Source organism: Leptonychotes weddellii, chromosome 2 (assembly GCF_054177405.1).
Source record: "Leptonychotes weddellii isolate Sample4059 chromosome 2, ASM5417740v2, whole genome shotgun sequence".
In the NCBI taxonomy this organism is placed as follows: Eukaryota; Metazoa; Chordata; class Mammalia; order Carnivora; family Phocidae; genus Leptonychotes; species Leptonychotes weddellii.
In genome coordinates, this window is record NC_138370.1 from 82,097,840 (window position 1) to 82,116,051 (window position 18,212).

Sequence of the window (18,212 nt, forward strand, 5' to 3'; positions counted from 1 at the left end):
TTTACCAGATACCTAAATGTTTTCCACAGATAGAAAAGAAGAAAACTTTTAAAACAATTTAGAACTGTACTATTCAGAAAGTATTACACAGAAAAGCAGATTTACATACCTTGCCTGGACTGTGAAGGTGTTACAGGAACTTCTTGGTTTGGCTCAAAAGGAAGTTCAGGTGTTAGGTTTTCAAACTGCTCTTTACTAATGAGATTTAGCTTCTTAAAGTTCTCAACTTCTTGCTGAAGTAGAATGGAGGAATCTAATTACTAAACTGGCTAGTAGTGTGACCAGCAAACAATAATTGTTACCAATCTCAAAAAATGAGTTTAACTACAACAGAATAAAAAATTTCCTAATAATCTAGCATTATACTTATTAACAATTAATGGTCAGAATCTAAAAGAGGCACAGAGAACCCCAAAATCTTATATTATATAATTAAAATACATTTTAAGAGCATACATTCTAATCATTCCTTATTTGTTGAGCATTTACACACAAGTCCACTAGGGTATTATAGAGGTTACAAAGTAATCTAATAATGTATGTTCCCTACTCTTAAGGAATTTACAAGTTAGATGGAAAAAAAGAAAGGTACACATAAAAATTAATAGTATTAGGCAGCATATGAAAAATTGTAGTATTTGGTATAAGAATTGAGATCATCAGGGAGGCATCACAGAAGAGATGGGACAAGAATGAGAAATTTAGAGAAAGAGAAAAGCATTCCAAATCAGGTAATGCAAGCAAAGATGAGAAGCTTGGAATAAGCAACCATTTATTAGAAAATAATAAAGTTAATGAGAAAATCTGTGTAGAATCAATGGCAAAAAGCCCTGATACAGAAATGGGAGAAAGCTCTTAGAAGACCTTTATACCAGGCCAAGAAGTTTTCACTTCATTTTCTAGTAATGGGAAACATGTGATGATAAATCTAGATGGCCCTGGAGGCTCATTTCCAAACCCCATTTATAAGGTTAACAGCAAGAAGGCTTAGTAGGTTTGAGTTTTTTGAGCTCGAAGGAAGAACAGGCATCCCTGCCTCATGGACTGCTGAAGCTTCCCCTTTCTAACAACTGTTACATAGTCACTTAGATGTTCTCTGCCCCAACCTACATATATAGAGAGGATTACAGAGTGGAGGCCAGTCTCTAGTGTAAGGTCATTTGGCCATGGTGCATGACGACCATTCATGCCTGGCCTAAGCTGTGAAATAAAAAAAGAGTTTGAGAGACTCCCTGCACTCTACTACTTTTTGTTGTTTCCTCCAATAAACCCTATATCACACCTATATCACTCAGTGCTAATGGGTCCATGACCCACTACAGAACAACATCCAAAGAGGGTTTTAGCAGGTAAAAAACAACAAAACTGTGAGATGGACCAAACTAAATATCATCATTACAAAACAGTCATAGTACCTTGCTCTTAACAGCTAACCAAATAATCTTTCCCTTCTGCCTTCAAACATGAATAATTGTCAGCTCACACCATTCATTAGATCCTGCTAGTCTTTTAAACTAGGATCTATCATGTTTTCATGAAAATACATTAAATGATTACTTCAGGGGTGCCTGGGTGATTCAGTTGGTTAGGGGTCTGCCTTCAGCTCAGGTCATGATCCTGGGATGTTGGGATCGAGCACCACATCGGGCTGTCTGCTCAGCAGGAAGTCTGCTTTTCCCTCTGCCTGCCGCTCCCCCTGCTAGCACTCTCTCTGTCAAATAAATAAAATCTTAAAAAAAAAATGATTACTTCAGCTTTTGTACCTATACCAATACTGCGTTCCCAAAAGTCTTCAATAAGCTCTTCAAGCTAATTCAGTCATTACTCCTCACGGTCCCTTATCTTATTAGCAATTCCTACTAAAAAAAAAAAAAAATTACTGTTATGATTATCATATGCCAGAGATAAATAATATAGTTCTAACCTGATGGGAACGAACCTGTGTAACCACCATTCAAGTAAAGATATTACCAGCACCCTAGAAGTAACTTCATGCCCCTTCTTGTCGCTACCCTCTTCCTCTCCCTAAAGACAATCAATTAGCCGACTTCAATACTGCAGGTTTATTTTGCCCGGGTTTGAACTTTATAAAAATGTAATCATAATGTATGGTTTATTGTATGCACAATTATCTTCATGAGACTCCTTTATAGTTTGTAACACTACAGCAGAGGTCGGCAAACTACAGCCCCCAAAGGCCAAACAGGTCTTTGTAAATAGTTTCAGTGGACCACCACCATACCCATTTGCTTAACAGCACGTTTGCTTCATTGCTGCAACTGCCGAGTAGTTGGCATAATGTATGTCCCATAAAGACTAAAATATTTACTATGTAGCTCTTCACACAAAAGATTTCCTCATCCCTGCTCTATGGCATTCTACTGTATGGTCACACCATAAGTTTAAAAACTCCATTACACTCTTGATAAGCATTCAATTCCTTTTCAGATTACAATTACAAATAATGTGATAAATATATTTTTACAAAACACTTCTCTTGCTGACAAAGATATACATTTTTAAAGATTTTATGTATTTATTTTAGAGAGAGTCGGGGGGCGGGGAGGGAGAGAGAAACTCAAGCACACTCCATTGCCTGATGTGGGTCTTGATCTCATGACCCAGAGATCATGACCCAAGCTAAAACCAAGAGTCAGGATGCTCAAGTGACTGAGGTACCCAGGCACCCCAAAGAACACATTTTATTGAATGTTTACTAGAACTGGAATTGTTGAATAGGGTGGTATGCTTCAACTTTAGTAGAAAATGCCAAATACTTTTTCACAGTGGTTGTACCTATTTACATTCCCACTAGCAGTACATATTGTTCTACATTCTCACCAACACTTGGTATTGTCAGTTTAAAAAATATGTAGTCATTCTAAAAAGGACCAAACTATGAATATACACAACAACTTGGATGGACCTCAAGGGCATTATGATTAAAAAATACCAATCTTGGGGTGGCTGGGTGGCTCAGTCATTTCAGCGTCTGCTTCAGCTCAGGTCATCCTGGGATGGAGTCCTGTGTCAGGCTCCCTGCTCAGCAGGAAGCCTGCTTCTCCCTCTCCCTCTGCTGCTCCCCCTGCTTGTGCTCTCTCACTCTCTCTCGTCAAATAAATAAAATCTTTAAAAAATATATCAATCTCAAAAGATCACATGCTCTATGCATTCTATTTATAGAACATTACCAGAATGACAAAATTATAGAGATGGAGAACAGATTAGTGGTTACCAGGGGTTAGGAACAGTGAAGGGGAGGCACATGAATAGTGTCTTGACTGTGATGGTAGTTACATGAATCTACACGTGATAAAATGACATTAAACTATACATACACGGCGCGCCTGGATGGCTCAGTTGGTTAAGCATCTGCCTTCAGCTCAGGTCATGATCCCAGGGTCCTGGAATCGAGCCCGGTAGTAGGCTCTCTGCTTGGCGGGGAACCTGCTTCTCCCTCTCCTCCCTGCTCGTGTTCTCTCTATCTCTGTCTCTCTCTCTCAAATAAATAATATTTAAAAAAAAAAAACTATACACATACATTTGTGGTAAGAAATGTCAATATTCTGGTTTTAATACTGTGCTTCAATTATGTAAGGTATAAAATCTGGAGGTAACTATGTGAAGGGTACACTGGACTTCTCTGTACTATACTTCCAACATCCTGGAACTCTATATCTCAAAATAAAATCAAAACTTTAAATATACAGCCATTCTGGTAGATCTATGTGTAATCACATTATGGTTTAATTTTCATCTTTCTGATTACTAATACTGCTAAAAACATTTAATATATTTTATTTGGATAGCCTCTTTTGTGAGGTGACTATTCAATTCTATTACTCATTTTTTTAAAGATTTTATTTATTTAAGAGAGAGGAAGATAGCAAGAGAGGACAAGCGGGGGGGCGGGGGGACGGGGAGAGGAAGAAGCAGGCTTCCCGATGAGCAGGGAGCCCAAGGCATGGTCCATCCCAGAACCCTGGAACCATGACCTGAGCCGAAGGCAGACACTTTACTGACTGAACCACCCAGGTGCCCCCAATTCCATTACTCATTTTTCTATAGATTTCTTTCTCTTATTGATTTATGAGAGCTCTTTATAAAATGTAAATGTCTTCTTCCACTCTGTGGAAGAAGGAACTTGCCTTTCACTCTCTTATGGTGTCGTTTGGTGAAAAAAGTTCTTTTTAATGTAATGCATTTTATAAGTCATTTCCTTCATTGTGTAATTTCCTGTTTAAGAAATCTTTGCACTGTTGCCGGGAATGCAAACTGGTACAACCACTTTGGAAAACAGTATGAAGTTTCCTCAAAAAGTAAAACCTAGAACTACCCTATGATCCAGCAATTGCACTAGGTATTTACCCAAAGGATATAAAAATACAGATTCGAAGGGGTACATGCAACCCGATGTTTATAGCAGCATTATCAACAATAGCCAGACTATGGAAAAAGCCCAAATGTTCAAGTGATGAATGGATAAAGAAAAGATGGTAAATATATATACGATATACTACTCAGCCATAAAAAGAATGGAATCTTGATATTTGCAACAACATGGATGGAGCTAGAGTGTAGAATGCTAAACAAAATAAGTCAGTCAGAGAAAGACAAATATCATAGGATTTCACTCATATGTGGAATTTAAGAAACAAAACAGATGAACATAGGGGAAGGGGGAAAAAGGAGAAAAAAAAAAGAAGAAGAAGAGAGAGGGAAACAAACCACCAGAGACTCCTAATGATAGTGAACAAACTGAGGGTTGATGGAGGAGGTGATTGGGGGATGGGCTGGATGGGTGATGGGTATTAAGGAGGCACTTGTGATGAGCACTGGGTATTGTATGTAAGTGATGAATCACTGAATTCTCCTGAAACCAATATTGCACTGCATGTTAACTAACTAGAATTTAAATAAAAATTTCAAAATAAATAAAAATTTTTAAAAGGAAAACTTTCCCCTTTCTATAGATGCTATATACCTTCCCTTTATAATTTTTCATCTGATTATGAAATTAACATATTCTATTGTTAAAAGTTTGGGGAGCAAACTTTTGGGGAATAAAAGCAAAAAGCAACACACACACACACCTTTCCCTACTCAAATATCATAGATAGTATCTCATCTTTTAGAAATTTTATTATTTTGCCTTTCACATTTAGAATAACAATATATGTAGAAATGAATCTTTGCATATGGTAGGAGATAAGGGTCAAAGTGCAAAAAAAATGTGTATTCTGCAGATGTTGATGCAGTATTTCATTACGTCAATTAAGCAGTTTCTTAACTGTACTGTTTGCATTTTCTACATCCTTACTGATTTTATCTTCTTGCTAAATCTTGTACCTTTCTTGATAAGAAAGGTGTTTCAAAATCTCCCACTACGATTATAAATGTTACCTGTCAATTTTTGTCTTATGTAATTTGATGCCATGTTATTAGATGCATACACACTTAGAAGTATTATATTTTCTGTGGCAACTAAACCTTTTATACTTAAAAAGTGTCCCTTTTTATCTTGAATAATTCTTTTTGCCTTAAAAAATCCACTTTATCAATAGACTTACACCAGCTTTGTTGTGTTTATTATCAATATTTATTCAAATCTACAAACACATTTACCCTTTACAATGCTCTTCATTCTTTTCTATTTCTTCAAGTTTCCTTCTGGAATCATTTTCAAAATCTTTTAAGGCTGTATCTCCTATGCCTAAAAAACTCCCTTTAATATTTTCTTTAAAGCAGATCTGCTGAAAATAAACTTATTCAATTTTCACATGGCTAAAATTATTTTACCTTCGTTTTTAAACAAATTCATTGAGATATGACTCATTTACCATAAAATTTGCCTATTTTAAGTACACAATTCAATGATTTATTTATCTTTATTCCTGAACACTAGTTCCCTTTCAGTACTGTGATTATATCATCCCATTGTCTCCTGGATTCCATTATTACTGCTGAGAAGTTAGCTGAAAGGCTTATTTTAAAAAAAAAACAACAAAAAAGTGTAGCTCTGGGGTGCCTGGGTGGCTCAGTCGGTTAAACGTCTGACTCTGGTTTCAGCTCAGGTCCTGATCTCAGGGTTGTGGGATTAAGCCCTGTGTCGGGCTCTGCACTCAGTACAGAATCTGTTTGAGATTATCTCCCTCTCCCTCTGCCCTTCCCCGGCTTGTGCTGTCTCTAAAATAAATAAATAAAATCTTTTTAAAAGATTTAAAAAACTGTAGCTTTTAAAGTAATCTGTCCTTTTTCTCTGGCTTTTATTATTTGTTTTCAGCAGTTTTACGATGATGGCCTTGATGTGGTTTTTCTTTTATTTATACTCTCTGGAGTTCTTAGGACTTCTTAAGTCACCCCTCATCAGTTTTGGTAAAATGCCACCCATAATCTCTTCAAATATTACTTCTACCTTATTCTCTCACTCATCTCTCTTCTGAGAATCCAAGTATATGTTAGACCTTCTGACTATATCTCCTATGTCTTATACTATTTTCTGTATTATCCACCTTTTTTAAAAAAATTTATTAACATATAATGTATTATTTGTTTCAGGGGCACAGTCTTACACAATTCACAGCACTCACCCTAGTACATACCCTCCCCAGTGTCCATCACCCAGCCACCCCATCCCTCCCAGCCCCCTCCACTCCAGCAACCCTGTTTGTTTCCTGAGATGAAGAGTCTCTTATGGTTTGTCTCCCTCTCTGGTTTAATCTTGTTTCATTTTTCCCTCCCTTCCCCTATGATCCTCTGTCTTGTTTCTCAAATTCCTCATATCATTGAGATGATATGATACTTGTCTTTCTCTGATTGACTTATTTTGCTTAGCATAATACCCTCTAGGTTCCATCCACATCATTGCAACCATCAAAAAAAATGAAATCTTGCCATTATCCACCTTTTTTGCTCCATGTTTCACTTTGGAATCTTTTGTCCCATCTTATAGTTTAGTAATTCTACATTCAGCTGTACTTATCTACTGTTAAGGTAACTCACTGTGCTCAGTTATTACACTTTTCATTTCTGGAATGTCCATTTGGATCTTTTTTAAAGATTCTAGTTCTCTGATAAAATTCTCCACCTTTGCCTTTTTTTTTTTTTAAGTCATATTAACAATAGCTAACTTAAAATCTGTTTGATAACTCTGTTATCTGAATCTCTATGGGTTGGGATGCCTGGGTGGCTCAGTCGGTTAAGGTCTGCCTTCGGTTCAGGTCATGATCCTGGGGTCCTGGGATTGAGTCCCGCATCAGGCTCCCTGCTCAGTGGCAGGCCTGCTTTTCCCTCTGCCTGCTGCTCCCCCTGCTTATGCTCTCTCTCTGACAAATAAATAAATAAAATCATAAAAAAAAAAAAATCTCTATGGGTCTATTTCTTTCTTTTTTTTTTTCCTATCACATCATCTTGTCTTCTTATATGCCTGATTATGTTCTGAGAGACAGAGATTATTATTAAAAATTTGAGGGCGCCTGGGTGGCTCAGTTGGTTAAGCGACTGCCTTCGGCTCAGGTCATGATCCTGGAGTCCCTGGATCGAGTCCCGCATCGGGCTCCCTGCTTGGCAGGTAGTGCTTCTCCCTCTGACCCTCCTCCCTCTCATGCTCTCTGTCTCTCATTCTCTCTGTCTCAAATAAATAAATAAAATCTTTAAAAAAAAAAAAAAATTTGAAGCCTGGGGCGCCTGGGTGGCTCAGTCATTGAGCGTCTGCCTTCGGCTCCGGTCATGATCCCAGTGTCCTGGGATCAAGCCCCGCATCGGGCTCCCTGCTCAGCGGGAGGCCTGTTTCTCCCTCTCCCGCTTGTGTTCCTTCTCTCGCTTTGTCTCTCTCTGTCAAATAAATAAATAAAATCTTTAAAAAAATTTTTTTGAGGCCCAGGATGCTATTTTCCTCCAGAAAGGATTTGTTTGCTTCAGTTAAGTGGCTAGAGGCATCAGAATGTTGACTCAATAGAAGCTGACCACTGAAAGCAGATCTTTTCCAGTTCACCCTAATTTCTAAAATGTACCCCTTTAGAGTTCCCAAAGCCTGGAAGGTTTATTAGAGGTCCCCCTCCCTCCAGTTTTTGAATTCCAATTTTTGTCACCCTAGCCCCATGAATTTTTTTTTTCAATCTCTTTTCTGCCTCTCAGTTGCTTTTTCTGGAACTGACAGATGCCTCTAAGGATATGCAGACACTGATGCCAGTCTTCTTTAGATTTCCTTCTTCCAGATTTTGACCACACAATTCTTTACAATATTGTTAGCTCTCCTGTGCCTTCACAAAGATTTTTTTTTTTTTAAAACCAACTTTCCTAGTTGTTCTCAACAGGAGGACTCACATGAATTAGTTAATCTACCACAACTAAATGTACATTCAAATCTAATTTTTGTTTTTTTATAAATTTATACCTTGCCTTGCTCAAAAAGGGGCCAAAGAGTCTTAATCAAATGGATAAGAAATACTTATAAATACACGAATTACATTTCAGTGTGAGAGTTAAAAATAGGCACATATGAGGTACAAGAGTAGAAGAGAAGAGTATTTTTCTGGAGTAGATAACAATAAAAGCTATCGAAGAAGTATTTCCTGAGAGGATAATATCTGAACTAGGTTTTGCAATCTAAAGGATGAAAAGGAGTTTGGCAAGCAAACCGTATGAAATGATACTGCAGGCAGAGGGAACAAAACATGCAATGTGGTAATGATGGAGTATAAAATTTAAGTCTGAAAGCAGTGGCACAATGAAGATAGCTATGTGAGAGCTAAACCATGAATTATTATTTGCCAAGGATTTGCACATTACTGTGGAGGGGAGAGTAAAGAAGCACTGATTAGCATTAAGAAAAATATACAAATGGTCAAATCTATACCTTAGAAATTTGAGGGATTACATTATTTTCCTTGAGATCATTTACTTTGAAAATAATGTAAGCCTGAAACTGTACCCATCATTGCAATCAAATGGAGAAAGCCTGACTGAAAATGAAATTAACATAGAAGAAAGTACACCAAAGTTAGGGAGCAGAGAGATGCAAAATCATTCTCTTAAGTTTCAGATAAAGACTTGCCTGAAAGCAAGGACTGCTTCTTGGACTTCTAGTAGTAAATTCCCTTACTTGCTAGGAAGAAAGGAAGAAAGGAGAAAGAAAGGAAGAAAACTACTCTGACAAAAGGAAAGCTAAAAAGAAAATAAACTAGAGCCAAGAACCTACTGTACAAACCACATGGAGAGATGATGCAGGCCAGAACTATTGTAAGGCAGTAGGAATGGATAGGAAAGGATGGATAGGACTTAGTGACAAACTGCATGTTGGAAGTTAGAAGTTGATGTCCTGAGGTATCCAACCTAAATTTAAAAATATAGGAGATAGGTTCCTTTAATTTCTTGAAATGGAGACAACATAAATGAGATACCTGAGGAATAAGAGACACAGCTGGAAAATCTAATAGACTGGTTATATATTGCTAGATACCCAAAGACACTGGGAAGTCATTAGCATACAGTTAATGACAAAGACCTGGGAGTAGATTCTCTTACTTATAGACAAGATGATACAAGATAACAAAGTAATAAGAGAGGAGATTAAGGACAGAACCAGGGAAGATCACATTCAAAAAACAAGCAAAAACTGTACACTTAAAAATGGTTAAAACAGTGAAATATATATATATATATATATATATTTATACATACATCTACAATAAAAAAAAAAAGATATCCAAGAAAAAAGAGAGAGGGGCAAGTAGACCATCTTGTTGTGTCATAAAGTATGAAAAGTGCTAAACAGATGGGGACATACCAGTTGTACACCAGTCAACCTGAGAGAGCTCTAACCTGACCAGATTTGAGATATTTTGAACATCAAAACGAATGATGACAGGGGCGCCTGGGGGACTCAGTTGGTTAAGCATCTGACTCTTGGTTTTGGCTCAGGTCTGATCTCAGGGTCATGGGATCAAGCCCTGCGTAGGGCCCTGCACTCAGTGGGGAGTCTACTTGAGATTCTCTCACTCCCTCTCCCTCTGCCCCTCCCCCCAAGCTTTCTCTAAAATAAATAAATATTTTCTAAGAAAGAATAATGACAGGAATGAAAAGGAACCCATTTGGGGCTCCTGCGTGGCTCAGTCGTTAAGCGTCTGCCTTTGGCTCAGGTCATGATCCCAGGGTCCTGGGATCGAGCCCCGCATCGGGCTCCCCGCTCTGCGGGAAGCCTGCTTCTCCCTCTCCCACTCCCCCTGCTTGTGTTCCCTCTCTGGCTTTCTCTCTGTCAAATAAATAAATAAAATCTTTAAAAAAAAAAAAAAAAGGAATCCATTCTAGAGTCCATACTGACCCTAAAAATAAATAAGTTATTTAATTAATTAATAATAAACAAATAGGGGCACCCGGGTGGCTCGGTCGTTGGGTGTCTGCCTTCAGCTCAGGTCATGATTCCAGGGTCCTGGGATCCAGCCTTGCATCGGGCTCCCTACTCGGCAGGAAGGCTGCTTCTCCCTCTCCCACTCCCCCTGCTTGTGATCTCTCTCTGTGTCTTTGATAATTAAATGAATAAAATCTTAAAAAATAATAATAAAAATAAATAAATAAAATGGAGAATAAAGTTTTACAGAAGAATGCAAAGTAATTAACATAAAGGGAACAAATAAAAAAATTACAATCATATAATCACCACAGTAGTAATATAGTCAGGCAAAAATCATCAATAAAGGCTAAAACATTGAGTGAGGACTGCTGGGGAGCAGTTTCAAATTGTCACCCCAGAGATAACTTATTAATTACAAAGGGAAAAAGGTATCTTTACAATGAAGAAATACGGTTCACATCTTGATAACCAGATGACCAGTTCTAGAACTGACATCATTATGTCTCCTGAGGTAATGTATTGAACAGTGCACAACATCACCCAAGTAATATTTCTGCCAAAATATTTAACCTGAAATTAATCATGTGGAAATGCCAGGCAAACCTAAACTGAGGGAAATTTTACAAAATTACTAACCTGGATGCTTCAAAAATGTCAAAGTCATGAAAAAAAAAAAGGCTGAGAAATTCATCTAAATGAAAGAACATTAAAATATATAATTCTAAAAGCAATGTGTAATCCTTGGTTAGAGCTGGTATCAAAAAAAAGTTTTAAAGGATTTATGATAATTGGGAGGAATCTAAACATGGACTATATATTAGATATTAGCATTCTATCAATGCTAAACTTCCCGTGTTTGATAGCTATGGTTATGTAGGAGAATGCACTTGTTTTTAGGAGATACAGGATAACAGACGTAGTGATGAAGTGGTGTAATGTCTACAAATAACTCTCACACAGTTCAGGAAAATGCTTTTATGTACATCCATAAATGTATTATATAGAGAGAAAAAAAGGAAATGTGGTTAAGATGTTAACAACTGTTGAATCTAGGTGAAGGGTATACTGGTGTTCATTATTCTTGAAACTTTTCTAAAGGTTTGAAACACTCCAAAACAAAGACTTAGGGGGAATAAAATGCAGATGTGTATTACTGATAGATAAACATGTCTGTAATGTGTATAAAAAACTAACACACTTTAATAATGTCTTCCAGAAGTATACATTTATCTACAATTCATATTGACAAGAATAAGAAAGTTGAAGCAGGAAGGGTTTCCTTCAGCCAAGTTTCTGGAAAGAACCCTTGGCACTTCAACTATCTCACCTCCTATTTATATCAATATGAAGTGCAGTCTGGATGGTAGAGGAGGTGAACAGTTAAGGTAAGATTTTTTTTTTTAAGGATGCATATGACCTTAGAAAAAGAAACCAGTAGAAACAAAAATTAAAGTTGAGAATATGTCCCTTTGTGGATCATGATCCCAAAAATCACTTGTTTTCTTGTCTTCTTCAAGTGAAACTATATATAACTACATCTATTTTTTCTAATAATTGGGCATTCTTTTCTCTTTTGTTCCCCTGTTTTTCTATACCTTAAAAGTTCAATAATTTTTCCAGTTTTAATTCTCCCTTCTACACTAAGTACCCTAAAATCTACATTACTGGCTTCCTTACCAACTCCAGGATTTACAGAGAGGATTAAAGACATTTTACATGAAGAGACACCATGACACCATCAACATTTTCAAATCTAATCCCAGTATCATTCCCTTTCCGTTTTTCCTTGTTAATTTTCCTATTTCTATCACACTGATACTATGAACTGTTTCTTTAAAATCTCTTCCCAATTTGGCACTTTTTCATTCTCACAAAGCCTGGAACATAATCAGTTGTTAATGAATGTGGGGAAAAAAAAATAATATCACTTTGGCTCAACATTTCATTTCACCTTTACTATAAATGAGTTTTTTTAACTCAATTTCTGCCCTCTCCAACTCTGACCTAGGTTAACTGTGTTAAATGTTTTAAACCATATTTTGATCACACCACTTTATAAGAACTACAACTTCTCCTTATTCTATTTTTTTTAAGATTTTATTTATTTATTTGACAGAGAGATAGAGAGAGAGCACAGATAGGCAGAGTGACAAGGAGAGGGAGAAGCAGGCTCTCCGCTGAGCAGGGAGTCCAATGCGGGGCTCGATCCCAGAGCCCTAGGATCATGACCTGAGCTGAAGGCAGACACTTAACTGACTGAGCCACTCAGGTGCCCCATACAACTTCTCATTCTAAATTCCTACATAGCGGGCACCTGGGTGGCTCAGATGGTTGGGCGTCTGCCTTTGGCTCAGGTCATGATCCCAGGGTCCTGGGATCGAGTCCCGCATCGGGCTCCCTGCTCCTTGGGAGCCTGCTTCTCTCTCTCTCTCTCTCTCTGTCTCTCATGAATAAATAAATAAAATCTTTAAAAAAAAAAAAATAAATAAAATAAATAAATAAAAATAAAAATAAAAAAAATAAAATAAAAAATAAATTCCTACATAGCTTTCAAGATACTTCACAGTCTGATCCCATCTCATCTACCCAAATAATTTTCAATTTCAGTAAAGTCCAATTGCTAACATTTAACTTATAGAAATTTGATTTAGGGGCGACTGGGTGGCTTAGTTGGTTAAGCATCTGACTCTTGGTTTCCCTTCAGGTCATGATCTCGCATCCTGTGTCAGGTTCTACACTCAACCGGGAGTCTGCTTGAGATTCTCTCTCCCTCTCCATCTGCCCTTCCCCCCGCTCTCTCTCAAATAGATTTTTTTTAGTTTAGTTTATACTTGTGCAGCAATAACAACTATAATGTGCCAGCAATGCAACTGCCATTCTATTCAATGAACAAATGTACTAATGTAATTAAACCCTAAAATGCTAACTCACATAAGAAAAAAAACCAACAAAAGGGTGTATACATTTTATTTTTTTTTTATCTTTTTTTAAAGATTTTATTTATTTATTTGACAGAGACACAGTGAGAGAGGGAACACAAGCAGGGGAGTGGGAGAGGGAGAAGCAGGCTTCCTGCTAAGCAGGGACCCCAATGTGGGGCTCGATCCCAGGACCCTGGGATCATGACCTGAGCCGAAGGCAGACGCCCAACGACTGAGCCACCCAGGTGCCCCAGATGTATACATTTTAATAATGTCCTGATCACTGGAAAGTAAAGTGTCCAAACAAGTATAGTTACACCAAATCCTTAAGGACCTAATTATAATCAAGGGGTTTTTTGTTTTGCTTTTGTTTTTAAGTAGGCTCCATGCCCATTGGGGAGTGCAATGCAGGGCTTGAACTGATGATCCTGAGATCAAGACCTGAGCTGAGATCAAGAGTCAATTAACTGGAGCGCCTGGGTGGCTCAGTTGTTAAGTGTCTGCCTTCGGCTCAGGTCTGATCCCAGGGTCCTGGGATTGAGTCCCACGTCGGGCTCCCCGCTCTGCGGGAGGCCTGCTTCGCCCTCTCCCACTCCCCCTGCTTGTGTTCCTGCTCTCGCTGTGTCTCTGTCTGTCAAATAAATAAATAAAATCTTAAAATAAAAAAAAAAAGAGTCAATTAACTGAGGAACCCACCCAGGCACCTCAAGGGCTTTTGTTTTAAAAATAAAGTTGAGAACCATAGTGTAACAGCATTTGCATTTTTTTTGCATTATTTTAAAAATTAGTCTCTAAGAAGAAAGCTGACCATGAACATAAAGAGCCACCAAGTTAGAATCTCCCATAAATCTGCTGAAGTGCTTCAAACAGTGAAACATTTGAATATTTTATAAATATAATCCTGTAAATTATTATATATGTGATAAATTTACATATGCACATTATGACGTGGGGCTATACTTAAAACCATATACATATCTGGTGGGTGGTTTAAGGGAGTTTAAAAAATATTTTGGCTATATGCAACTTACAACTTAAAAGGACTCTAGAATCAATTCCCAAATAATACTCAACTCCATTGTATTAGAGAATTCATATAGTTAGGTCTTCTTAGACCAATCAATATTGAGTAACTTTTCTTTGCTCAACAGACAATATAAGAAAATTACAAGCTGTGTTTTTCATAAATTCTATCATTATTAAGATATTAGTAAGTACATCTGATACCAGCCTAAGTGTCCCAATGAAAATAACAACTAACTGATACAAAATACCTATTTTTAGCATTGTACAACTATCAGTCTAAGACTGTGATTTCTGAGAGGAGAAATTCACAAGGTCTATTCCACCATCATCTGAGCTCTCTTTTGGGATACAATTTCCCAACCATGGCATAGGAAGCTTCCTCCCAAGGAAAGAATGGCTGTCCTGCTGAGCTGAGAAGGTAGTGCTTAGCATTCCAGAAAACTGGAGCAATGGAATCTGTGAAAAGAACATTGAAGAAGAGGGAGCTAAGGGGGCAGTAAGTTCAAGGAAGGGTCAGACTCCTGATGGTTAAACTACATACATGGAGGACAAGACTCCCTGAGACATATCCAAAAGTAGCTGCTATGAGGTTGAGCTAAAGAGGTATACTAAAGGTCCACAGTGTTGGGAAATGGCAAGCATACAAATCCAGTTGAAAATGGAGACCCCTTGTTAACCACTCAATAATACCCACGGCACCCACAGTGAGATACACTTTAAAATTTAGGCCTTGCTATAAGGTAAAGCCTACACCCTAAAGAAAGATCTACTCTAGGTCCCTAGCATAGCTTAACACAAAATTTGGCAATACACTGGGTAAGACAGAGTTTAGAGAGTAAGTTCTGTCAAGCTAAAGGCTTTCTACAAATCTGACCAAACCAAGGGAAATCAAGCCCACACAATTCCAAGCTGGCCAGCCAACTGAACAAAAAAACCAACATTCATCAAGGGAAGATGACATAATCTATAATCCCTAAAGTATTTACAATGTTCCATAAAATATTTAATTATTAGATGTGAAAAGAAATAGGAATATGTAACCCACAGTCAAGGAAAGGCAGTCAATAGGAACTACCTTCCAGACAGTTCAAATGTTGGACTTTAAGACAAGGACTTCAAAGCAACTATTATATATTTATGTTTGATAAATTGAAGGAAAAGATAGCCTTAATGAGTGAACAGATAAGGAATCTCAGCAGGAAAAAAGCAAACTACAAAGAACAGAAACTGTAAAACTAAAAAGTTTGTGTTGGATGAGCTTAAAAATAGAGTGGAGACGGCAGACAAAAGAGTGAAATTAAAGACAGATTAGTAGATATAATCCAATCAGTAGAACAAAAAAAAAAAAGGTAAGAAAACAAAAAGAACCTCAGGACCTCTGAAACTATAAAATGGTGGAACATACATATGATTGAAATCCTAAAATAAAAAAATGAATAAGAAAGAGTAGGAAGAAATAATAGCTAAAATTCTCTCAGAAAACCTTCAAATTATTGGTCCACGAATTTCAGTTAACCCTAAATGGAATGGATTCAAAGAAAAGCAGTCTGAGGGGCGCCTGGGTGGCTCAGTTGTTAAGCGTCTGCCTTCAGCTCAGGTCATGATCCCAGGGTCCTGGGATCGAGCCCCGCATCGGGCTCCCTGCTCACTGGGGAGCCTGCTTCTCCCTCTCCCAGTCCCCCTGCTTGTGTTCCCTCTCTCACTGTCTCTCTGTCAAATAAATAAATAAAAATCTAAAAAAAAAAAAAAAAGAAAAGCAGTCTGAGACACATCATAATAAAATTGCTGAAAATCAGTGGTAAACTGGAAATCCTGAAAACAGCCAGACAGGGGAAAAAAAGACACTTTATATACAGGGGAACAATACAAATAATGGTTGACTTCTAATTAGAAACTGTTTAAGGCCTAAAGATAACAGAGTATCATCTTTAAAATGCCGAAAGGAAAAACTTTCAATTCAGATTCTGTATCTATTAAAGATATCATCCAAATATCAGTGTCAAATAAGGATATTAAAGACATTATCAGGTAAACAAAAACTGGGATGATCTGTCAGCAGACCTGCACTACAAGAAATGCTAGAAAGTGCTCTTCACGCTGAAAGAGAAACAATAGCAGATAGAAACATAGTATAGAAAGGAATTAAAAGGATAAATATAAAATACTATTATACTAAGTGAAAGAAGTCAGAGAAATACAAATACCATATAATTTCACTTACATGTGGAATCTACAAAACAAAACAAATGAATAAACAAACCAAAAGCAGAATCAGACCTACAAATACAGAGAACAAACTACTGCCACAGGGAAGGATAGGGGAATGGGCAAAATGGGCGAGAGGGACTGGGAGATACAAGAATCCAGTTAAGGAATGAGTAAGTCATGGGGAAAAAAGGTGCACCCTTGTCAATGGTATTGTAATGGTGTTGTAACAGACCATAGCTACACTTGTGGTGAAAATACCATAAGGTATAGACTTGGATCACTATGTTGTACACCTGAAACTAATATAACATTGTGTGCCAACTATACTCAAATTTTGAAAAATTTAGGTAATTTTGTGTTGGTGGAAAAAAAAGACTTGTTTTCTTTTCACAATTTCTTTAAAAGACCGCTGACACCTTTTGTTTTTTAAGACAACTGATACTTTAAAAGCAAAATAACATTTTATGGGGCGCCCGGGTGGCTCAGTTGTTAAGCATCTGCCTTCGGCTCAGGTCATGGTCCCAGGGTCCTGGGATCGAGCCCCGCATCCGGCTCCCTGCTCAGTGGGAGGCCTGCTTCTCCCTCTCCCACTCCCCCTGCTTGTGTTCCCTCTCTTGCTGTGTCTCTCTCTGTCAAATAAATAAATAAAATCTTTAAAAAAAAATAAAAAAATAAAGCAAAATAACATTTTAACATGGGATTTACAATACATGTGAAAGAATATAACAACAATAGATAGCACAAAGGTAATGGAATTATATTTTTGTAATTACATATTTGTAAGCCTAAAAGTATTAAATGTTAGCTGAGAAGTAAAAAGTATAAAGTGGTACAGTAATGGCTCTAAATAAATTTTGAAGTTAAGGAAGCATATTATTAGCCCTAGAGTTAATCACTAACATAAAAACTACAAAGAGGCATAACTAATATTCAAAAGAGGAAACAAAATATCATAAAATGTTTAACCCAAGAGGATCTAATATTTAAAGGACTCTAATATTTAAAAATTTTAAATCATATATATATTTTTTAAGATTTTATTTATTTATTTGACAGAGAGAGACACAGCGAGAGAGGGAACACAAGCAGGGGGAGTGGGAGAGGGAGAAGCAGACTCCCCGCCGAGCAAGGAGTCCGATGTGGGGCTCAATCCCAGGACCCTGGGATCATGACCTGAGCTGAAGGCAGACGCTTACTGACTGAGCCACCCAGGTGCCCCTAAATCATATTTCTAAATAATCTATGAACAAAAGAAGAAATCACAAGGGAAATTATGAAATATTTCAACCACATGATAACACAGCAGATCAAAATTTGCCAGAAGTTAAACCAAAGCTTGGAGAAATTTACCTTTAAATGACTGTAAAAGGAAGAAAGGTTTACTAGTGAAAAATATGTTTTAACCTTAGGAAGTTAGAAAATAAGAGCAAATTAAATCCAAAGTAAACAAAAATAAGTAATATATAGTAAAAATCAATGATACAGAAACAATACACTAAGAACATAAAACAGTATTTTATCAAACACTTTATATTGTGGTTTTAACATACATGTTCCCAATTAATAATAAGGTTAAGCATTTTTTTCATTTGTCTATTAGTCATGTGGATTTCCTCTTTTCCAAAAACCACATCCCTGGCTTTTGGTGATTTTTAAAAGGGGCTTTCTGTGTTTGCCTCTTGAGTCTTAAGAATTCTAACACACTC

General features: G+C 37.2%; 1 protein-coding gene across 9 annotated transcripts in view; it reads right to left on the reverse strand.

Moving 5' to 3' along the window:
* LARP1B (La ribonucleoprotein 1B) overlaps nucleotides 1-18,212 on the reverse strand; it is a 128,901-nt gene that overhangs the window by 35,278 nt on the left and 75,411 nt on the right. For 7 of the 9 annotated variants that reach the window (XM_031028619.2, XM_031028608.2, XM_031028612.2 and 4 more), the window contains one exon: nucleotides 110-233. The exons of 1 other annotated variant lie outside the window; for it this stretch is intronic. In XM_031028619.2, coding sequence (XP_030884479.1) covers nucleotides 110-233 — 124 coding nt within the window. Of the gene's footprint in view, nucleotides 1-109; nucleotides 234-14,306; nucleotides 14,755-18,212 lie in introns of those variants that run through there. One more of the 9 variants, XM_081811905.1, reaches the window with a different exon arrangement.